The 21,658-nt window shown below is 36.4% G+C and overlaps 1 protein-coding gene across 2 annotated transcripts; it reads left to right on the top strand.

Moving 5' to 3' along the window:
* The first annotated feature begins 575 nt into the window (after positions 1–575).
* Positions 576–11,146, top strand: LOC140973522 (uncharacterized). Of its 2 annotated transcripts, XM_073436404.1 has the most exons (7): positions 576–859; positions 8,452–8,509; positions 8,593–8,655; positions 8,967–9,008; positions 9,138–9,194; positions 10,165–10,225; positions 11,000–11,146. In XM_073436404.1, the coding sequence occupies exons 1-6, from the start codon at positions 645–647 to the stop codon at positions 10,174–10,176; spliced, it is 447 nt and encodes a 148-aa protein (XP_073292505.1). In that variant the 5' UTR covers positions 576–644; the 3' UTR covers positions 10,177–10,225; positions 11,000–11,146. The 2 variants fall into 2 exon arrangements, with proteins under 2 accessions (XP_073292505.1, XP_073292504.1); XM_073436403.1 differs by lacking the exon at positions 10,165–10,225 and having other exon boundaries at positions 580–859.
* The last annotated feature ends 10,512 nt before the right edge of the window (positions 11,147–21,658 follow it).

The raw sequence follows: 21,658 nt of genomic DNA, 5'->3' as shown, positions 1-21,658 counted from the left end.
ATTTAAGTTCATGCTTTTAAAATCATGAAATGTATGTTGATTATATTACTTTTCACTGTTAGATGTTATGTATATGTACTTGTTGTAACACTTCAGGTGTGTTGAGTTATTAGACTCACTAGGTGTGAATGATACAGGTGAGCATATTGATGAGGAGATTGGAGGCGCCGAAAACTAAGTAGGTGGGGCTGGATGTGCGCCCGCTAACCCGAGGACCATATTTTCCGCACATTATGTTTATGAGTTAGAAATGAACATGAATATTTTCATACACTTTCGTTTTTACATGCCGATAATTTGTCATGATTTTTGCGTGCTTCGCATTTGTTTTATTTTACACGACAGTCTGGATTTGATGATTTATCTTATTTTTAACTGCAGTATTTCTACCCGTAGTTGAATATTTCTATTTCAAAACGTTTGATTTTCAGCTGTTGTTGCATGCATGCATTTAAATGTATTTTTCGAGATTTAGTTTTCAAAAAATGAAATTTTCATTTTTTTAATAATATTTAAGTTGTAGACGTTTTAATTATTATTATATTATAATTTTTTTAACTTAGGTGAATTTTTTTTTTTAATGAGGAAAAAAACTGAGGACCACTTATAAGAGCTAGTCGAACATTCTCTCAAATTCAATCCCGATGGCTCCCTCATCGTCGCCTTCCTCGTCCTCGTCCTCGTCCTCGTCCTCGGACGAATCTCATAGCCGCCGCCGCCGCCGCCGCCGCCGAACAGATCGAGACCGTGCTTTGAAAGTTCGTGAAAACAGTCATTCCCAACTAAGACGTCGTCGTAGACATCATTCATCCTCGTCCTCTGATACCTACTCTTCTTTCTCCTCCGACGAAGAGCACAGGTATCTCACATACATGTATCTCCTTTGATATTGGTTCTTTATTTCTGTATATCTCGATTTTAAATAATTTCTTGACTTGGAAGTTGTATTTCTTCTCCTATCACATTATCTGAATATCTATGATACTATAGAATCAGGGTTGATTTTTTGGTAACTGGATTCGAGGTTAGAAGTTATGATTTTCCCCTTAGAAGCTGTTAGATCACATGATTGAGTTGTAAGGGATTTGTTTTGAGTGCCCTAACATATAAAATTTTGATGGAAAAGTTTTGAAGATATCGAAGCATTTTGATTTACGAGAAATGAGAACTTGCAACTTTGTAACACAGGACATATTAAACATTAAATTTTTTGTCCTGAAATAGCTTTAGTCTCATGATACATCTGGAATGAGCCCGATTGCGATTAGAGTTGTATCCAGAATTGTAAAGGTGTCAACATTTCTTTCAAATCCATAGCAAGATTATGATAAGTTGTACTTAGACTCGTGAAAGGTTTAGCTTTACCATCCAGTTTTAACTTTTAAGTGAGGATCATTTCAGCTAATTTTGCGGAACTTTGGGCTTTTCCAGCTAAATGTATTAATCTCTCGAGTGATTGACCAAAGGCAAAATGATTCAAGTGACTATTTATTGTCTTGTTAGCCTGGGCATTTGACAGGAGATTCCTCAACTCTGGGAAAATTTAAAAAGTAATTTTTCCCAATTATCGATACTTCATTTCTAATAAAGAAGGCTCATTCAACTTTTGACCATTTTTCATTATCATTGTATCATTCCCAATGCTCATATATATTCTGTATGCAGTTCACCACGAAAAACAAATCCATACATCCTTCCAAATTGCAGAATATCATATCAACTCTAAAAAATTTTACCAAACGTGTGAGTGATCCTACAACTATGTATGCAAAAAGTCAAAAACAAACTTTTAACATTCTTTAGATCATACTCTGATAGGATTGGTCAAGGGAATTTAAGTGTTTAGAAAGGGGTTGAATAAACACTTAGGATTTTTTATTCCTTTTCTAAATATGAATCAGTTCTTTGAAGAACTGATAATAAAATCTTGTTTGTCGATATAAATCAGTCAACTAATAAAAGTGCGGAATTAGACTGAAATATAGATTGAATACTGAGGATTGATATAGTGTAAAACTGACAGTATAACTGAAATGAACACGCGGATTTTTACGGATGTTCGAAGGCTTCAAATGCTCATACGTCATCCCTTCTATCACGAGGATCGGATATTACTAAAAGATTTTGATATATTACAACAGATTGTAATAATCCACTTCAGCTGGTCTTACACACTACCAAACTGAAACTCTTAGTCCAACAACTCTTTTTACATTGACTAACTGAAACGCTCTAATTGGTAGTGTTAAATGCTACTGGTAAATACAATGAATTTAGAGTTTGAGTGTGCGATATGTAAATTGAGAAAATACTCGTGAATAGCTTGATTGTAGCTTGATTGTTTCGTGTGTTTACACTAGCCTTCTTCAAATGATTCTATCAGCTATATATAGTCGTCGATCTCAACGGTCATATTAAATGCATTTAATAACAAATATCCGTTGAATTGTCGTCTAATTACTTTATTTGATAGTAGTACGAGGTAATCAGATTGTTCTGTTCTGATTTGGTACGACCTGTCAGACTGTCTGTTGATACTTCAACTGATGACGCGGCCAACTGATTAGAAGTCAACTGATCTGCCGATCAGTTCAGCTGGACATTATCAGTTCTAACTGATGTCCTATCAGTTACGAATACTTCAGTTGATAAGGTTTTTCCAGTTCAGCTCAAACGAAGTCTTCAGTTACGATTACTCAATTGTTCGATCAATTAGAATTTTTAGTTCTCTTATGGATTAATTTGTCAAACACTGAAACTTATAATATTCCAATAATTTTTCCCTTTTCGGTGTTTGACAAAACTTAGAGCTCTTGTACCGATGATAGAGAACAAAACTGATTGTAGATAAAATAATGTACAGATTCGTACATATTCAAGAAAAATGATTTTATTGATTTTGAAAGAGGTAAGTAAATATTCTTACAAACATATCCTACTGCCTCTGTTTTCTGTTCTCCCCCTTTTTTTGTCAACACTCGCCACTCATGTGAAGAGAAGGAATGCTGAACTAACTGAGCAGAGACCTCAGCCAGTTGATTCTACATTGTGTCAATCTTCTTAGATAGACTTATGCGAACAAAAGCAATCCGGTTGCTGAGTAGTTCTTGGGAGGAGAGCAGTGTAGGAATTGTAATTGATTCTCGTTTAATATTTCGACTGTGTCGAAAAGGGCAACTCCATCCTTGGTCAGCTTCTTCAAGTCCTTCATTGTATGATCTTTTAAAGTGTCCAGACTTAAAGAGTGCAAGTAGATTTGATCTGACTGATATTTGAACCAAGGCTGTTTAGTTTTGAAAGAATAGTGTCCAACATTACATCAGCTGCTAGTGGCAATTCAGGGGAGAATACTTCAATCGGAGCTTTTTCTTTCCCCTTTCCCTTCTGAGAAAATTCCATTAGAACAAGCTGATCTGGGGCAACACCTTGGTCTATATCAGTTGCAAGTTCTTCTACTGTTGCTTCTTGAACTGATTGGCTGGGAGGCTGATCATGTTGATCAGTTGCAGAGCTAGATGCTTTAGCAGTCGTCTGAGAAGTGAACAACTGAAGAGTGGCTTCTGACATAAAGAAAGTCTCAGAAAGCATCAACCTTGTTGATGGCAATACTAGTGTGGCTAATGGTTCTCGGACTGAGGGAGCAATAATTTGTTCAGTTGCTTCAGTTTGAACTTCGTCTTGTGTTGTTGATATCATTGTTTGATCTTCAGTAGGTTCAACAACTTCATCAGCAGCTGAATCATCTTTGTATTCCATTTGAATATCCTCAGCAATTGATTGCGGCAGGTCATCTACATTTTCCAATGTCAGATCTTCTTCAGTATATGTAAACGGCTGCGCTGTTGGTTCAGAAACCGGTATGATAATCAAACCTGCAGATGAATAGGGTTGTTCATCGGTGGAGATTGGAGGGAGGGCTTTTGAAACCAGTTCAACTGGTTGAACCACAATTGACTATGTCTCAGCTGGAGCCATCAGCTGCTCCTCTGCTGTTTTAGTTGGAATGTCCTCCTCAGTTAACTCAGTTGGAATTTCTTCCTCAGCTGATCTTGAACTGCTGGCCTATACTGGAACGTGCAATTGCTGTCTCATCTCCCAATTCTTCACTTTCATTTGAAGGGAGATGAGATTAGATTATAGTTGTTGAAAAACTGCTCTGTCCTCATAGGCACTAGGACCAGCTGGGTCATAATTTGACTTCAATTCAGCTGTCACCTCAGCCAACCTGTTGATTCTCATAAGATCAAAGATATATGATCTTCTATCCATGGTTTGGGCAACTGTGGTGGCTTTGACAGCCTTCATGAGAGTTGATTCCAATGAGAAAAACTGTTGCAGAACTTTCTTCTTTTTCAACTTCTTTTGCAAAAGTGACTGTTCTGAAGTTTACATATTCATCGTAATGCTCAATATTCAGCTCAACATGCTCATTAACGGCTTCCATTATGAGGTCGATTTGAGTTTGAATTGCATTGCTGGGTCGCGATTCTTCAACCATCTTTGCCTTCTTCTTCGGATCAGTTAGGGCATGAGGCAAGTCCAAAGCTGAACCAGTTGTATCCACTACCTCTCTGATGACTACACCTTTTGGGCGTGCTGGAGGTAGGAATGTGGGGCGGACAACTGTTGTGAGAGGAGCTGGAATCGCTGTCAGTTTCAGCTTCTCTCCGAATTCAGTAATAATTGTAGAGGGGTAGTCAGCTGCAGTCTTTTTCTTCAATTCAGCTACTGGCTACACTGACTGAATTGGTACTGCTGAGAGAGGTTGCTCAGCTCCCGATGGTAAAGTCTGAGCTCATGAAGAGCTCCTGGAGTGACAGCTGGCTTGATCTTCTGAGACCTTGGTTTCTTCAGTTGTACAGAAGCAGGGGTCTTCTCCGAATCACTGGTAGACAAGACCAATTTTTCTTTTGGATTTGGTGGCTGCAGTTGGTTTGATCTTTTCAGTTTTCTTGACCTTAGCTGCTGGCTTGTCAACCCCAGATTCTTCGGATGAACTTTGGCTGCTGTAAAGATCTTGAAATTGATAACTGAGGAGGAAGATACTGGAAGTATCCCTGCATCCTCAACTAGCCTGCATAGCTGAAGTGCGAAGCCCTTTGACTGCTTCGAAGTCTGCAGCATGTTCTTCAAGATTGTGAAGAGGATAGATGACCAGTTCATTTTTATCCCCTTAACAATAGCAGTCATCACTTGAAATTTCTCGAGTAGTCTTTGCTAGAAGACCCTTAACAACAATATCAGCCAGTTGCTGGTACTCTAGCTTCAGTTCTTTCTTTGGTTCAAACACTTTGATCTTTAGCCCAGTTGCTGAAAGAGTGGTCTGCATCTCTTCAGTATCAGCTGCAGAAACCTCTGAGAAGCTCGAGAGGCCTTTAGTTCCTAGAAAATTCTTAATCCACGATGAGAACATGGTTATTCACCTTCATCTGAATCTTCTCGTCATCAGTGATTGAGCTAGATTCATAGATAGACAGAATCTCCGCAGCATAGATTTCTTGGGTCGTCAACCCTAGGAAAGTACGAAGCCTAGATGCTTCAATATTTTCGAATAAGCTGCGAACTGATTCTTCAGAGTGCGCGAAAATCGATTGCAATAGCATTTGAGAGTTAATCAGGTGTCTGAGATGCCATTGGATTGAATTTAGCTACAAGGAAAGAAGAACACAAGTGAATTGCTTTGAAAATTCGAAAGTTAGAAACTTTGGAAATGGTGAGACACTTCTGAGAAGGCGGTTTCTATTTATATCTCGTAACTGTTCAAATTTTGGACACGTGGCAGTCCGTGAAAGATTTTGACCAAATAAGTAAGATATTCAACCGTTGGTCATTTTGCAAAAACATGATTAAAATATTGGATTTATAATTTGAATCAAATGTGAATAAGCAATTTAAACTTGGTCACGATTTCAATTAAGGAACATAAACGAATTAAAGTTAATCAACTTATGGGATGAGATCAGTTTATTCCGATACCAACTGATCAGTTTGAAATTGAATCAGTTCAGTTTATGAATAACTGACTGCTATTTTATCAGTTGACTTTCTAAAATTCAATGTTCTCCCTAAATTAAGTATTTAAGATAAATCAATATGCTTAAGATATTTCTAAAGTAAGAGAACTTAGTCTCTGATAGTGGCTTGGTGAAGATATCAACTACTTGTTGTTTAGTTGAGATATACTCCAGTCTGATGTCCTTCTTGAGAGCATGGTCTCTGATGAAGTGATGTCTGACATCAATGTGTTTGGTTCTGGAGTGAAGAACTGGATTGTATGTAAATGCAATGGAGCTGGTGTTGTCATAGAAGATCGATGACTCTTCAGCTACTACTCTATAATCTTTCAATTGTTGCTGAATCCAGAGCAGTTGAGCACAACAACTTCCAGCAGCTAAATACTCAGCTTCAGTTGTGGAAACGGCGATCGATGTTTGCTTTTTGGTGAACCATGAGATCAGTCTATCTCCTAGAAACTGACATGATCCACTTGTACTTTTTCAATCAAGCTTACATCCTCCATAACCTGCATCTTAATAGCCAACCAAATTGAAAGATGAGTCCTTACCATACCATAAACTCACATTCTGTGTGCCTTTTAGATATTTCAATATACGATTAACAATTAGGAAATGCGATTGTTTAAGATTAGCTTGAAATCTAGCACATAAACAGACAACAAATATAATATCAAGACGGCTAGCAGTTAGGTATAATAGAGAACGTATTAAACCTCTGTAGAGTACCATCTCAACTGATATTCCCCTTCATCTTTGTCTAGTTTAACTGATGAGCTCATTTCCTTTGCATAGTTGAATCAGTTTTTCCCAGATTTTTTTAGCTGATTTGCACATTTTGATTTTGCTAAATGTGTTTTTGTCCAGAGTTTTATACAGGATGTCCTTAGCAACATTGTCCAAGTTCGCATTCCTCTTATTTTCAGAAGTCCACTTATCTCGTGGCTTCTCTATTCCACGAGGTGCTCCATAAGTGAGAGCAACAACTGTGTTGGCTTTCATGATCTTCATGGGTCCATTTGTTATAACATACCACATGTCATCATTCTGAACGGCTAGATGAGCCTGCATTCTTATCTTCCAATCATCAAACTCTTCCCTGGAGAACATGAGAATCTTGTTGAATGAAGACATGATGATCTGTGTCAGTTTGATGGTTTGATAGTATTCAAGACAAGATTAACCGCTCTGATACCACATGATAGGATTTGTTAAGGGAGTTTAAGTGTTTAGAAGGGGGAGGTTAATTAAACACTTAGGATTTTTTATTCCTTTTCCAAATATGAATCAGTTGTCAAAGAACTAATCATAAAATGTTGTTTGTCGATATAAATCAGTCAACTGATAAAAGTGCGGAATTAGACTGAAATATGGATTGAATACTGAGGATTGATATAGTGTAAAACTGATAGTATAACTGAAATGAACACGGGGATTTTTACGGATGTTCGGAAACTTCAAATGCTTCTACGTCACCCCTTCTATCACGAGGATCGGATGTTACTAAAAGACTTTGATATATTACAATAGATTGTAATAATCCACTTCAGCTGGTCTTACACACTGTCAAACTGAAACTTTTAGTGCAACAACTCTTTTTACAGTGACTAATTGAAATGCTCTAATTGGTAGTCTTAAATGCTACTGATAAATATAATGAATTTAGAGCTTGAGTGTGCGATCTGTAAATTGAGAAAATACTCGTGAATAATATCGCAAGTAATTGAAGATTGTAGCTTGATTGTTTCGTGTATTTTCACTAGCTTTCTTCAACTGATTCGATCAGCTATATATAGTTTTCGATCTCAACGATTGTATTAAATGCATTATAATGACAAATATCCATTGAATCGTCGTCTAGTTACTTTATCTGACAGTAGTACGAGGTAATAAGACTGTTCTGTTCTGATTCATCTGTTCTGCTTTGGTACAACCTGTCAGTCTGTTTGCTGATACTTCAACTGATGACGTGGCCAACTGATTAGAAGTCAACTGATCAGCCGATCAGTTCAGCTAAACCTTATCATTTCTAACTAATGTCCTATCAGTTACGAATACTTCAGTTGATAAGATTTTTCCAGTTAAGCTCAAACGAAGTCTTCAATTACGATTACTCGATTGTTCGATCAGTTAGATTTTTCAGTTCTTTTACGTATTAATTTGTCAAACTCTGAAACTTATAATATTCGAACATACTCCTCTCTGCTTCTGAAAATAACGAGGATAAAATTCCACCTTTTATCTATCTGTTCTAGTTGTGCTACTTTAAGCTTAACTATATAGTCCGCTTACAGCGAAGACATCTCTTCCGGAACCGTATAATTAATTGAAAGTGTAGGTCTGTCTCGAACTCTTGTTCTTTCAATTCCTAGGTCCTATTAACCTCTATAGTTTATGTATTTTTATCTTATATATAGTTTTTCATTCCATTTGGCAGTGAACAACAAACACCTCATCGTTCAAAGAGGCATAGACCAAATGATAGATTTAAGAAGGTGGCCATTTCATTTTATGTACTAATTTCTAGATTAATTTACTGTTTATTGTTGAACTGATTGGGTGGTTTGTTATATTTCAGACTAAAGAAAGAGAGAAAGGGAAAAGTCATCGAGATAGGCACAATAAACATAAATCTAAAGAGGTAGACCACTATGTTCTTTTTCTAGCTTCTACCTTTTGTTTGTCTGTGGGAGAATAATATTTATGTTAGTTTTGAGGCCAGTGAATTGCTTTGAAAACAAAGTTTTACCTCTGCTCTCTGGTCATTATTTTAATATGTTTTTTTAATTATCGTGTATTATCCCTTTGAAACGTGGTTCTTATTGAACTTTTTGCCTCTTATAAATGGCTCTTTGAAATTGGAGCTGTGGTCTGTTATATGATGACTGGACTCTTGATTGGCTGGCCTGGATGTTTGGCTTTTCTTGACCTGGCAATGTGAGCCATATACAGAAGGAACAGCAGGAAATTAGCGGTCCTGTACAGCTTTCTAAGGTATTTACTTCCGCTTCCATCAACTACATTTGTTTTTCTACTCATCCATTGGCAAACAAAAAAGCAGGCAAAGTACTTTTAAAGGAAGGCTGGGGGTATATTTGCTTATGTATTTAATGATTTATCCAGTTCTTGGGAAGGGACAAAGATGAAGGTGTTCGCCGTAGTGCTGTCTCTGGTAAAAAGGTATTGCTTCCCCGTAAACTCCCTGATATTCAGAATTTTCATGACAAATAAAATGGACAAACTTTGGATTGTAAAGGACAAAATATTTGAGTGACAGGATAATTGAAGGATTGATGAGTGTGATAAAAAATTGAAAGATACAGATAAGTAATATAATGTGATANTATATATATAAGGGAATAATTTTGTGTAATGCATTGAAATGACCAAAAGGCCCCCATTATGTGTGCATGGCATTTTCACGGTTAAATAATATTTCATTCAGGTTGTTGCCACCAAGTCTCTTGCTCCTATAAGCTGATGACCTTAATTATTAATAAAAGAGATATGTTGGTAATACTACCTACTTTTTAGAAAATAAATTACGATTATGGATTAAAAACTATTCTTTTTATTTGTATATATTTTCACAAGTAACATTTATGTAAAAATAAAACTAACTATATTTTATTATCTTCAAATATAATTTAACTAATCATTTGTTACTATGATTGTAATTACAACCAGTTACAATTAAAATTTTTATTAAATGCAAATAAGAAATCAATTTTGTATTCCATTTTAACATTTTTATGTCAATTAAAGAATCAATTATTTTTCTTTTTATTTTTTAATTCTTTTACTCAGCCTCTCATCTTTTATGAAACCCTAACTCCATTTTCTTCTCCAAGCTCGACGTTAAGCTCCCCCATTGTCTACAGCGCGGGCTTCACACATGATTTTCGGGCTTTCATGATAATATAATACTCCGACCAAACATTAGATAAGGCCTGATAATGTACCAATCATCTGTTATCAATTAAACTAAACAGAGGCTTAAAGGTGTAAATTATGATAGTTCTTGGTTGTATTTCTTAAATTGATCAAATATGCTTATGTATGGAGGTAAGACTTGCGCCTTTAGTTGGCATGATTCTTGTTTTATTGTACCTCCGCTGCTTAATGTAATTTTCATTTTGAATATGTGGAGTTCGAAAGTTAGCTAAAGAAGCAATAGCTTTAGACATCTGAACATTGTGCGACCTATCGTAGTAAGTTTGGAACAGTTAATGATTTGGTGCCACTGCTTTTTTTTTAGGATAATTTGGTGAGAAATTTTCCATTTTAGAAAATCAATAATAATGTTACTTGTTCCAAATATGAAATGGAGCATTTGATAAGGAATATGGAGCATTTTAATTATTCACATGATTCTCAGTAATTTTATCAACTTTTTTATTGAAAAAGATAGCATCCAGGCTCCAGCTAAATGTAACTGGTTCATACTGTAGGACTTCAGTTTAGACTATCAGTGGTTGTAACATTAAAATATATATATATATGTTTTTTTTTAAAAAAAATCATTTATCAATGATAAGAAATGCATTTTCCAGGATTGACTATTGACTGCATTATTGTGCTGAGAAAGTTGTTTAATGCTACTAACTAGAGTTGATTAATCTGTTAATGCCTCCTATGAGTTTTTGCTGTGGCACAAAATTTTTAGCCCATACTTGTCCTGGTTGCTTCTGTGTTTGGATATGAATCCGTAATTGACGAATATTTATTGACTATTTTTGCATCATAGTGGTTAACAAATATGTAGACTTCTGTTTCTTACAAAAAAAATGGAGCATCCATGAAGAGTCCTTTTAGATCACGAATAGTCAGTCAGTTTTCAGTTGTGAACAAGCTGAGCATACTGAAGAAAATTTTCTTGGTATAGTTTTGCTATTACAACCCATGTATCCACTTTTCAGTGAGAGCTGTCGATACTCGCTGCATTGCATATATGCATGAATATGATCTATTGTCCCCTTTTTCAGATGTTATTGAAGCTTGAGAAAACAAAAGAGGACAAAGTGGCAGAAGGCAACCGAAATGAACTATTGAAATTCTTGAATGCTAGTTATGATTGATGTTGTGGTAACAGTACTTCTTTCGGCAACCATTGAAGGCAACATTTGAAGTTTTGTTGTTCGCATAGTTTTCGAGGTTGTATGTGTGGAAATGTTTGTGACTTTGGTCCTATAAATCTCCAGTTTATGTGCGTTTTTTGAAAATTTTTATGTGCGACAATACTTGTGTTTTATTGTTTGTTATTTTTGGTTTAATCCTTGTGTAGTTTTGGATAACTTCAGATTTGTAATTGCGCATTTGTCTCTCAATCTCCCCCGATCAAATGTATTGCCATTCTGGATTAAGTGTTAGAGTAGGTGTCCGTTGGGCCAAGTGTTGGTCGAGGGTTCACGTTGAAACTCTATGTATAAACAAACTTTATTTTAATAATATTTGAAATTATTGTTTTGGCACATCTTTATCTGTATACACATGTTTGTTGCATTGATAAAGTCTTTGAATATACAAATAGTAGTAAAAATATGAGATAAGTATCATGAAACTCATATAATGAGTATCATGAAACTCATATTTGCAATACTGTATATTCTAAACATTTCTTAGTCGATTCAGCTGCTGCTAATAAGGATATAGGCCGCTCGAGTTCGAGACTAGTATCTGCGATGTGAGTACCATGTTTCATTGGTAGGGGACATTGTGATGTCCGAACATGCAGATAGGTGCTCTTTGTAGAGTGCATTGAACAACCTTCTATAAAGTACTTTCCTAGTGGTTCTCACTTATCGAGTGGAAACGATCTAGTTTATGGTTATACACCATTAGTCCTTATGACCCGGGACAACATTAAGATTATATATACTAGCATTGCACTTTGACTTGTTTACTGACTCATATGGGGTCATCAGGTGGCAAGGTTGGGTGTTTTGTCGAAACATATAGGAGTCGATGCATTGTAGTCGGAGATTTATCGCTTACTTTCAGGTATGAATATCTTATGTGATCTCATGTATATGTAGTTTGAAATATCTGATCAGAGTATGGTGGTAATTATGAAAGAGGTTTTATAGATTACACCATCGATGCAACTACGACATGACACATAGTATTGATTCTTTGACAGCTCTCGATCTACCAATAGTTGTCGAATCGGTCGGGATATATGAGTTAAAGGGATCGTATTGTACGCTAACCATAATTGAATGGTTCTTGCAGGCACTATCATTTGATACCTAGGGAATTATATAAGCGATGCTGCTAGGCGTTTAACATGATTGGTTGGGTACTATCAGACTTGAGTTCTGACGGTCTTAATATCAAGGAGTTGATAAGTAAGAATGGAGCAATTGGGGTATGCTCATATAAGGACATGTTTAGTCTCGAATCATATGGAGATGTGAACCCACGACTAGTTATATCAATGAACTATTGAGGGCCACACAAATGCTAACTTTCTAGATCCCATTGATAAGTAAATTCAGTTCAATGTGTTGAACGACTTATAAAGGAGTTTATAAGCACAAGAAAAATTAGAAGTATGACTTCTATAAGGGGAATGTAACTTTTGATTTGTGGAAGTGTTCCTTAATTAAAAGTTGGCCAAATAAATAATGTATTTGAAAATTGTGATTTTCATAAATATTTATATGGACTAAATTAAATTAATTCAAGTGTTGAATTAATTAAACACTAGTGGACCTACTAGAGTCCAAAAAATTAAATTAATTCAAGTGTTGAATTAATTTAATAACATTGGCCCTTGTAGAGCCCAATTAGAAATAATTATTAAACTAGTGGGCTTGAGTAAAATCAAGTAATGTTTAAATGGTCTCAAATATGTTTGAGACATTTATATAAAAGTCTATGGGCCTTGTAATTGTTACAAGCTCAAACAAATTGCATGCTTGGGAGGTGAAGGATTGGAGGCAACTTTTGAGTTAATCGCATGGCATGAACATGCAACTTTTTGCTTAAAATTTTTTTCCACAACCAAGAAAATTCTCTCCTCTCTTTTCTCATCCCCTTGGCCGAAATTTTAGGATTCATTCTCCTTCAATTTTCTTCTTCAATTTGTTGAGGAAATCATACTCTTCTCAAAGAAAATGCCTTACATTTTTCTAGTGCAAGTGTAAGGTGGATTTAGCTTGTTGGTGGTGGGCTTGAAAATTTGTCTTGTCATTCAAGAGCTAAGGTGTTTACATCTTAGTTAGAGTCATCATCAATCTCTTGAGATTGATATGTAATTTTCTAAAACACCCTATGAATGTCATATTGTGTTTTTCGTATTTGCTACACACTATAAGATTGAGGTGTTCGATTTTTGCCCTTGAAAAATTATTTTGAAACTTCCGTTGCGCATTCGGGCACCTTGATCGATCCTCTTTCAAGTGGTATCAGAGCTATGGATACTATTTTGTGTAGCATATACATGATATTATATTGAGGTCGATTTCTAACCACATGATATGATTTGTTGCAACTAAATCAAGGTCGGTTTGGGCGATTTTTGGGCAGCAAGGGCAACCCGAGGGGCTGCATGGACATCCCCTTTAAAATAAAAACAATAAAAAAAATTTTATGCATGTTGGCCGGAATCCGGCAACTGAGCTCCGGCGACGGCGATGACGACTAGGGTTTCTAAAAGTGTTATGGAATATTAAAGTGTCATGGGCCTTGAGTTGTTGGGCCATTGGATGGTTGACATATTTTGTGAAATTTAAATGGGCCAAAATGTTTCTGGTGAAAAATGATTTTTTGGGCCCTTAAGTTTAAATTTACAAAATTTTTATATATTTTCTAATGAAATAAATAATTGAAGTTGGACTTTAATCATTTATAGTAAATGGTGATTTACAAGAAATTCGGTTATAAATAAATTAATTAGAAAGTAGATAAAGGAGTTTGGATACTTTGTTAATTTAGTTTATAATCGTGACGGTTAGTAATTGGATTAAGATATATAATATTGGATCAATTGATTATTGTGATAATTAATTGATGGTGTATGACATGTGATATTATTCATGAAAGATGATCAAAAGCCCAAGCCCAATTTGCTAGGTGTATGCTATGATATTTTGTGTTGAATGATTGTAATAATTATCAAATTTCAAGTGTGCTTGGTTTATAGCCCGTTCCCACCCCATGAGATGTATCCCTATTTGTCATGGATATTTAATTGTAAATATTAGTATAGTGAAAGATCAAGATTGGAAGATGGTGGCCTTGATGATTATGAAAATCGAAGACATGTAAATATTGGAGGCATATGTAATAGTTGCATTTGCATCCCATGCATTTCCCTAGGATTGGACCTAGGCCCGTGCTTAGCTCACACGGGCCGTTAGTTTTGGGACGATTGATCATCCTTGTTCTGTTTACTGTTTATAATATATGCATGATATGTTATAAATAATGAGTATGTGAATTATTATTATGATAATAACAAAATTGCATGAATCCGGAAAACATACGATCAAACATGGCGAGCTTTTAAACAAAATTAATAATGAGACCTTTAAAAAAAAATTAAAAACCCTCATTTTCAATAAGATTCAAAATTAATATCAAGCCCGAAAAGGAGAATTATAAAGGTGTTTCTAATTTCCATGTCTTCCATTGATAATGGGTGCATGATGAACGCTACCCGTGTTCGGGGCTCGGCTCATATTATTGGGGGGCCCTGGACACCGTAAAACTGTGACATCCATTGATATGGTGATGTGAAATATGTGGAACTCTCATAATTTCGGCTCATATTATTTATGGAACTCATGGCGACCGTCCATTAAAGTTCAACATCGATGGGTAAGGCTTGACACGTAAAGATGAACGACGTCATATTATTGGGTCCTAATCAAACGTGAGACAAAAGTTTACGTACAGGGTTGCATGGAGATGCAATTGAAAACTACCTTTTAGGAATTATGATTGGCTGATATTATTCGGGATCATAATTTGCTAATTAAATCTTATGTACCTACTGAGGAAAGGAGTTGCCCGTTTTCACTAGAGGGTAGTGAAAAATGTCAAAACAGTGGGAGCAAAAATTTATGAAGTAAAAGTCAATACTTTATATCTTACTAAATATTTTAAAATATTCATTAACATTTATCAGTTTTACTTTTCATTACAAATTTTGACAATGTCTTCGCTTCGCAATCCACTATCTGCAATAATCGACAAATACGTATGAACTGGACCTAATTACCTCAACTGGCTAAGAAACTAGAATTAGGAAAAAATATCATATGTTGGGATCAGTTTGGGGGAAAATAGTTGAGCTACAATAGCTCGATTCTTGAAATATTGAACACCGATGAACTAAATCGAGTTTGATATGAAATCAAGCGGAAAACACTCGAAATAATCCTTCGTAGAAACCGATTAAATATTTTGTAAAGCATTTAAAATATATGCAAGTTGAATGTGTAAAAATATTCATCTTTAAAATTATGAAAATGATAAGTAAATGCAATAAACAAATAGATACGAATTTGTTTATGGATGTTCGGAGACTTTAAATGCTCCTACGTCACCCCTTCTTCCCCTTGGGAAGGATTCACTAGAAGACTTTGATTTATCCAACTACTTGTACAAACCCATTCAGCTAGGACTTACCCACTGCCTAAACTGAACTCCTAACACTCAAGAATGTAGGCAGCACCTCACAAGCAACATATTGTTTAATGTCTCTTATGCAAAGACTGCATACACAAGTTTATTGCCTTTGTGCAAGACTCACTCAACTAATCTTTGAAGTTCAACTCTCTTGTATATGTGTGAGTAATTTATCATTTACAGTGTACATCTCAAGTATCCTCATACAAGGGCTTGTGCTCTCAACTAGCTGATATATTCGTGCTAACTGCTAATGCTTTGAATCCTATTCAAAAGCTCTTGTTTGATCTTCAAGATGATGTATTTATAGGCCCCAACATTGAAATATACGTTAGACACAAGAATATGACCGTTTGTAAAGTTTCTGTACTGTTTCTGAAATTGCAACGGTCAAATTCGTCTTGCTGGACATTTTCCCGACTGGTCAACTCTGGTCAACTCAGCTGGTCGTTCAGTTCAACTGGTCTTTCAGTTCAGCTGGTCAGCAACTGGTCCAGTTCAGTTCAATTCAGCTGGTCAGCAGCTGGTTTAGTTCAGCTGGTCAGCTGCTGGTTTGGTTCAGTTGGTCTGGTTCAGTTGGTCTGCTTCAGTTCAACTGGTTTTCAGCTGGTCTAGTTCAGTTCAACTGGTCTGATTCAGTTTAACTGGTTCGGTTCGGTTCAGTTTCAGCTGGTGCTGATTTCAGTTTGTGCAAAACTAGTAGTTTCATCATCATTTATCAGCATCTTAATCTCCGATTCAGACTTTGACTTCTGAAAATGATTTGTAGATCATCGTCTTATATTTTCAACGCATACTTAAACGCTTCATTTAGATAACCGAGCTGAGAGATATAACCCAAATACCACAGCCAATCAAACCCAACTTATTGCTGTTTTCTTGACTTTAGTTCTGTAATTTAGAGATCAGTTAGACCATGATAACATCCGATTTTGCCAAACTGACGTGAAATACGACTTGTTCCAAATTAAATTTTCTGATCAGTCCAATTAACGGATTGTCATTTGGATCATCCAGCTTGTACATATCATCAAAACACCAAAGCTCGCCAGTAATTCAATTTGTGCAGAATTCAGTTTCAGCTTGCTTCTTGTTTTAATAACTTCACACTTGAGTAAATATGTTAGAAGCACAATAACAAGTTTTGTTAACATCAAAATCAAGATCGCGAACATGAAATGTTCCAACAATCTCCCTCTTTTTGATCATCACGAAACTTGGATAAATAATCAATTCAACTAACATATTTCTCCCTCTTTTTGTGTGAATCAAAAAGTCATATTTTCAAAACATTTTAAACAAAATTTTATCCCCCTCAATATTTAAAAATAATAACTCAGTTAAAATTTTAATGAGTTCTACCTCTATATTTTTTGAAAATTTGGAAATTATAAAGGAAAAGGGATAACTAACCAATTTCATCAATGGCTCATTTTCTGCTGCAGCACATATGCTTTGCCTTCAACGAATAAACTGTATTTTCTCGAGCACAACTAGGCTGCAAATTTTATACCTCTATAAAGCTCTATGAGTCTAGTTTGCAACGCAAAAGGCGCTTTGTCATTTTGGACACCCGAGCAAGGAGATATGTAATTTTTCCTACAGTCGCTACAAGCTGCACGAAAATTCAGTTTTGCATATATATGTTTAAAAAATCTGAAATTTTGAATTTTAAACACCAAAATCAGTTTCAATGTTCTTTCACAAACAACCCGCTCTGATACCACTTGTTGGGATCGGTTTGGGGGAAAAATAATTGAGCTACATTAGCTCGGTTCTTGAAATATTGAACACCGACGAACTAAATCAAGTTTGATATGAAATCAAGCGGAAAACACTCGAAATAATTCTTCATAGAAACCGATTAAATATTTTGTAAAACATTTAAAATATATGCAAGTTGAATGTGTAAAAATATTTTATTTGAAGCATTTTATCAAACACTTGTATTCAATATTTTGGTATTTGAAGAACACATAAAATGCTTCAACAATGCAGCTTTAAAACTATGAAAATAATAAGTAAATGCAATAAACAAATAGACACGAATTTGTTTATGGATGTTCGGAGACTTCAAATGCTCCTACGTCACCCCTTCTTCCCCTTGGGAAGGATTAATAGAAGACTTTGATTTATACAACTACTTGTACAAACCCATTCAGCTAGGACTTACCCACTGCCTAAACTGAACTCCTAGCACTCAAGATTGTAGGTAGCACCTCACAATCAGCATATTGTTTAATGTCTCATATGCAAAGACTACATACACAAGTTTATTGTCTATGTGCAAGACTCACTCAACTAATGATTGAAGTTCAACTCTCTTGTATATGTGTGAGTGATTGTGTGTGAAGAATTTATCATTTACAGTGTACATCTCAAGTATCCTCACACAAGCGCTTGTGCTCTCAACTAGCTGATATATTCATGCTAACTACCCATGCTTTGAATCCTCTTCAAAAGCTCTTGTTTGATTTTCAAGATGATGTATTTATAGGCCTCAACACTGATATATAAGTTAGACACAAGAATATGACCGTTTGGAAAGTTTTTGTACTGTTTTTGAAATTGAAACGGTCAAATTCGTCTTGCTGGATATTTTCCCGACTGGTCAACTCTGGTCAACTCAGCTGGTCGTTCAGTTCAACTGGTCTTTCAGTTCAGTTCAGTTCAGCTGGTCAGCAGCTGGTTCAGTTCAGCTGGTCAGCTGCTGGTTCGGTTCAGTTGATCTGGTTCAGTTGGTCTGCTTCAGTTCAACTGGTTTTCAGCTGGTGTGGTTCAGTTCAACTGGTCTGGTTCAGTTTAACTGGTTCGGTTCATTTTAGTTTCAGCTGGTGTGCTGAAATCAGTCTAGTTAATTTCAGTTTGTGCACAACAAGTAGCTTCATTGTCATTTATCAGTATCTTAAGCTTCGATTCAGATTTTGGATTCTGAAGATGATTTTTAGATAATTGTCTTATCTTTCCAACGCATACTGAATCGCTTCATTTTGATAACCGAGTTGAGAGATATGACCCAAATACCGTAGCTGCTCAAACCCAACTGATTGCTATTTTTGTGTGTTTAGTTCGGTGATTTAGCGATCAGTTAGACCATGATAACATCCGATTTTGCCAAATTGACGTGTAATAAGACTTGTTTCAAATTGAGTTTTCTGATCATTACAGTTGGCGGATTGTCATTTGGATCATCCAGCTTGTTGATATCATCAAAAAAATGAAGTTCGCTAGCAATTTAGTTTGTGCACAATTCAGTTTCAGCTTGCTTCTTGTTTTAATAACTTCACACATGAGTAAATATGTTAGAAACACAATAACAAGTTTTGTTAACATCAAAATCAAGATTGCGAACATGAAATGTTCCAACAGCATATACACTTACTGAGTCGCCCTCTGTTGAGGCTCAGACTAGCTGCACTCCTGAGGAATTGCAGACTTACAAGGATTGTTGTGACCATGACTTGCGAGCTAAGTGTTATATGCAGACTTCTATGAATGATGAGCTGGAGAGGTGTTTTGAGGATGCAAAGAGTTCTGCTGACATTCATTTGCATCTCAAGTAGCTCTTTGGTGAGCAGACTCGACCTCTTACGCATGCTACTGTCAATGAACTGATCACTTTGCGAATGCGAGATGGGGCCTCGGTCCATGAGCATGGCCTAAAGATGATTGGGCTCGTAGACAAGCTCATTGGCATGGATCTGATGTTGCCTTCGGAGTTGACCACTGACGTGTTGCTCTTATCGCTGTCTAGCTCATTTGATCCTTTTGTGGTGAATTTCAACATGAAAAAGATGGAGCCAATCCTTGAAGAATTGGTGAATATGCTTGTTACCTTTGATTCCACCATCAAGAAAGAGAAGCCGGTTCTTTATGTGGCTTCTTCATCTGGTACGAAGACTGGTCCACCTGGGAAGGGAAAGAAGCGTTCTTTCCAACGTCCCAAGAAGAACGTGCCCTTGAAGAGGCAAGCTCCGAGTCTCACTGTGGCAGCTACACCAGTTAAAGCTGACAAGACTGTTGACACATGTCATCACTGCAAGAAGCCTGGACATTGGAGGCGTAACTGCAGAGAATATCTTGCCCAGAAGAGTTCTGGAAACGGTATGTTCTATGTTGAAGTAAACATTTTAATTAACTCTACTTCTTGGGTATTGGATACCGGATGTGGCTCACATCCATGTAATGATTTGCAGGTGATGAGAAGAAGTAGGAGACTAAGGGAAGGTGAGACCTTCTTAAGGATGGGCAATGGGGCAAGAGTTGCTGCCAAGGCTATTGGAGATGTTTACTTGTTTTTGAACAATGATTTTAAATTAATTTTAAGAGATGTTTTGTTTGTACCAGATTTGGTTAAAAAGATTGTTTCCATTTCTATTCTTGATAAAGATGGATATTCTTGTTTATTTAGCAAAGGTGTTTGCAACATTTACAAGAATGAATGTTTAATTGGTACTGGAGAACTTGAAAACGATATCTATAACTTAAAATTGAAAGATATTTCACTAAACAGTGTCCAAGCTATAACAACAACAAACAAACGAAAATAAGATACTCTAAATTTTGCACAATTATGACATGCTCGATTAGGACATATTTCCCTAAGAAGGATGAACAAGCTACTGGGAGTAGGCATGTTTGATATGTCTGATATTAATTCTCTCACGACTGGTGAATCCTGTCTGAAAGAAAAGATGACCAAAATTCCCTTTAAGGGCCATGTGGAGCAAGCCAAAGGGTTATTGGATTTGATCCATACCGATGTGTGCGGTCCGCTTAGCATCACCACTAAACATGGACATGCCTACTTCATCACATTTACCGATGAATTTTTGAGGTATGGGCATGCGTATTTGATGAAATACAAGTTTGAAGCTTTTGAAAGGTTCAAAGAATTCATAAATGAAGTAGAGAAACAGTTGGGACGAAGCATCAAGTCACTTCGATCGGATCAAGGTGGAGAGTACTTGAGTGCCGAGTTCTAAGAGTATCTTAGGGAGAATGGGATTCTCTCACAGTGGACTCCGCCTGCTACACGACAGTTGAATGGTGTTTCGGAGCGTGGTAACGAGACTTTGATGGACATGGTTCGGTCTATGATGGGGTTCACGGAGTTGCCACCATCATTTTGGGGATATGCACTTGAGACAGCGGCACTGTTGTTGAACAATGTCCATTCAAAGGCAGTTGATAAGACACCATATGAGATATGGATGGGTAAGCCTCCCAAATATTCTTATCTTAGAATATGGGGATGCCATGCTTATGTGAAGCAGGCAGTGGGAGATAAATTGGATAGTCGATCCATTTATGTTACTTTGTTGGATATCCAAGGAATTCAGTTGGATATTATTTCTATCATCTCCAAGAAACAAAGGTGTTTGTTTCTAGGAATGCAAACTTTTTGGAAAAAAAATTTCTGTTGTATAGAAAAGGGGAGATGATAGAACTCGAAGAGGTTCGAGAGACACCCACAATTGTAGAACCCACACCCGAAGATCCAAGAGAGGAGATACAAGCTCCTAGAAGATCCGAGAGAGTCTCGAGACCACATATGAGGTATGTTCTGCTTCTTGAAGAAGGCCACGATGAGCCTAACCATGGATGTGATCCAATGACCTTCAAGGAAGCGTTATCTGATGCTGAGTCATCCAAGTGGCTTGAAGCAATGGAATCTGAGATGAATGCCATGCATTCGAACCAAGTGTGGAACCTTGTGGATCCACCTGAGAGAACTGTTCCTATATGGTGTAAATGGATTTACAAGAGGAAACTTGGGGCGGATGGGAAGGTATTGACCTTCAAGGCGTGATTGGTGGCAAAAGAATATACTCAAAGACAAGGAGTTGACTTTGAGGAAACATTTTCTCCAGTTGCAATGTTCAAGTCTATAAGGATATTGCTAGCCATAGCTGCATGGTTTTACTATGAGATATGGCAGATGGATGTGAAGACAGCCTTTCTTAATGTGGATATTAAGGAAGAGATTTATATGTCTCAACCTGAAG

The sequence above is a fragment of the Primulina huaijiensis genome, chromosome 3 (genome assembly GCF_012295235.1).
Source record: "Primulina huaijiensis isolate GDHJ02 chromosome 3, ASM1229523v2, whole genome shotgun sequence".
Lineage (NCBI taxonomy): Eukaryota > Viridiplantae > Streptophyta > Magnoliopsida > Lamiales > Gesneriaceae > Primulina > Primulina huaijiensis.
The sequence above is the reverse complement of the archived record's forward strand: the minus strand, read 5'-3'. Positions and strand labels throughout refer to the sequence as shown.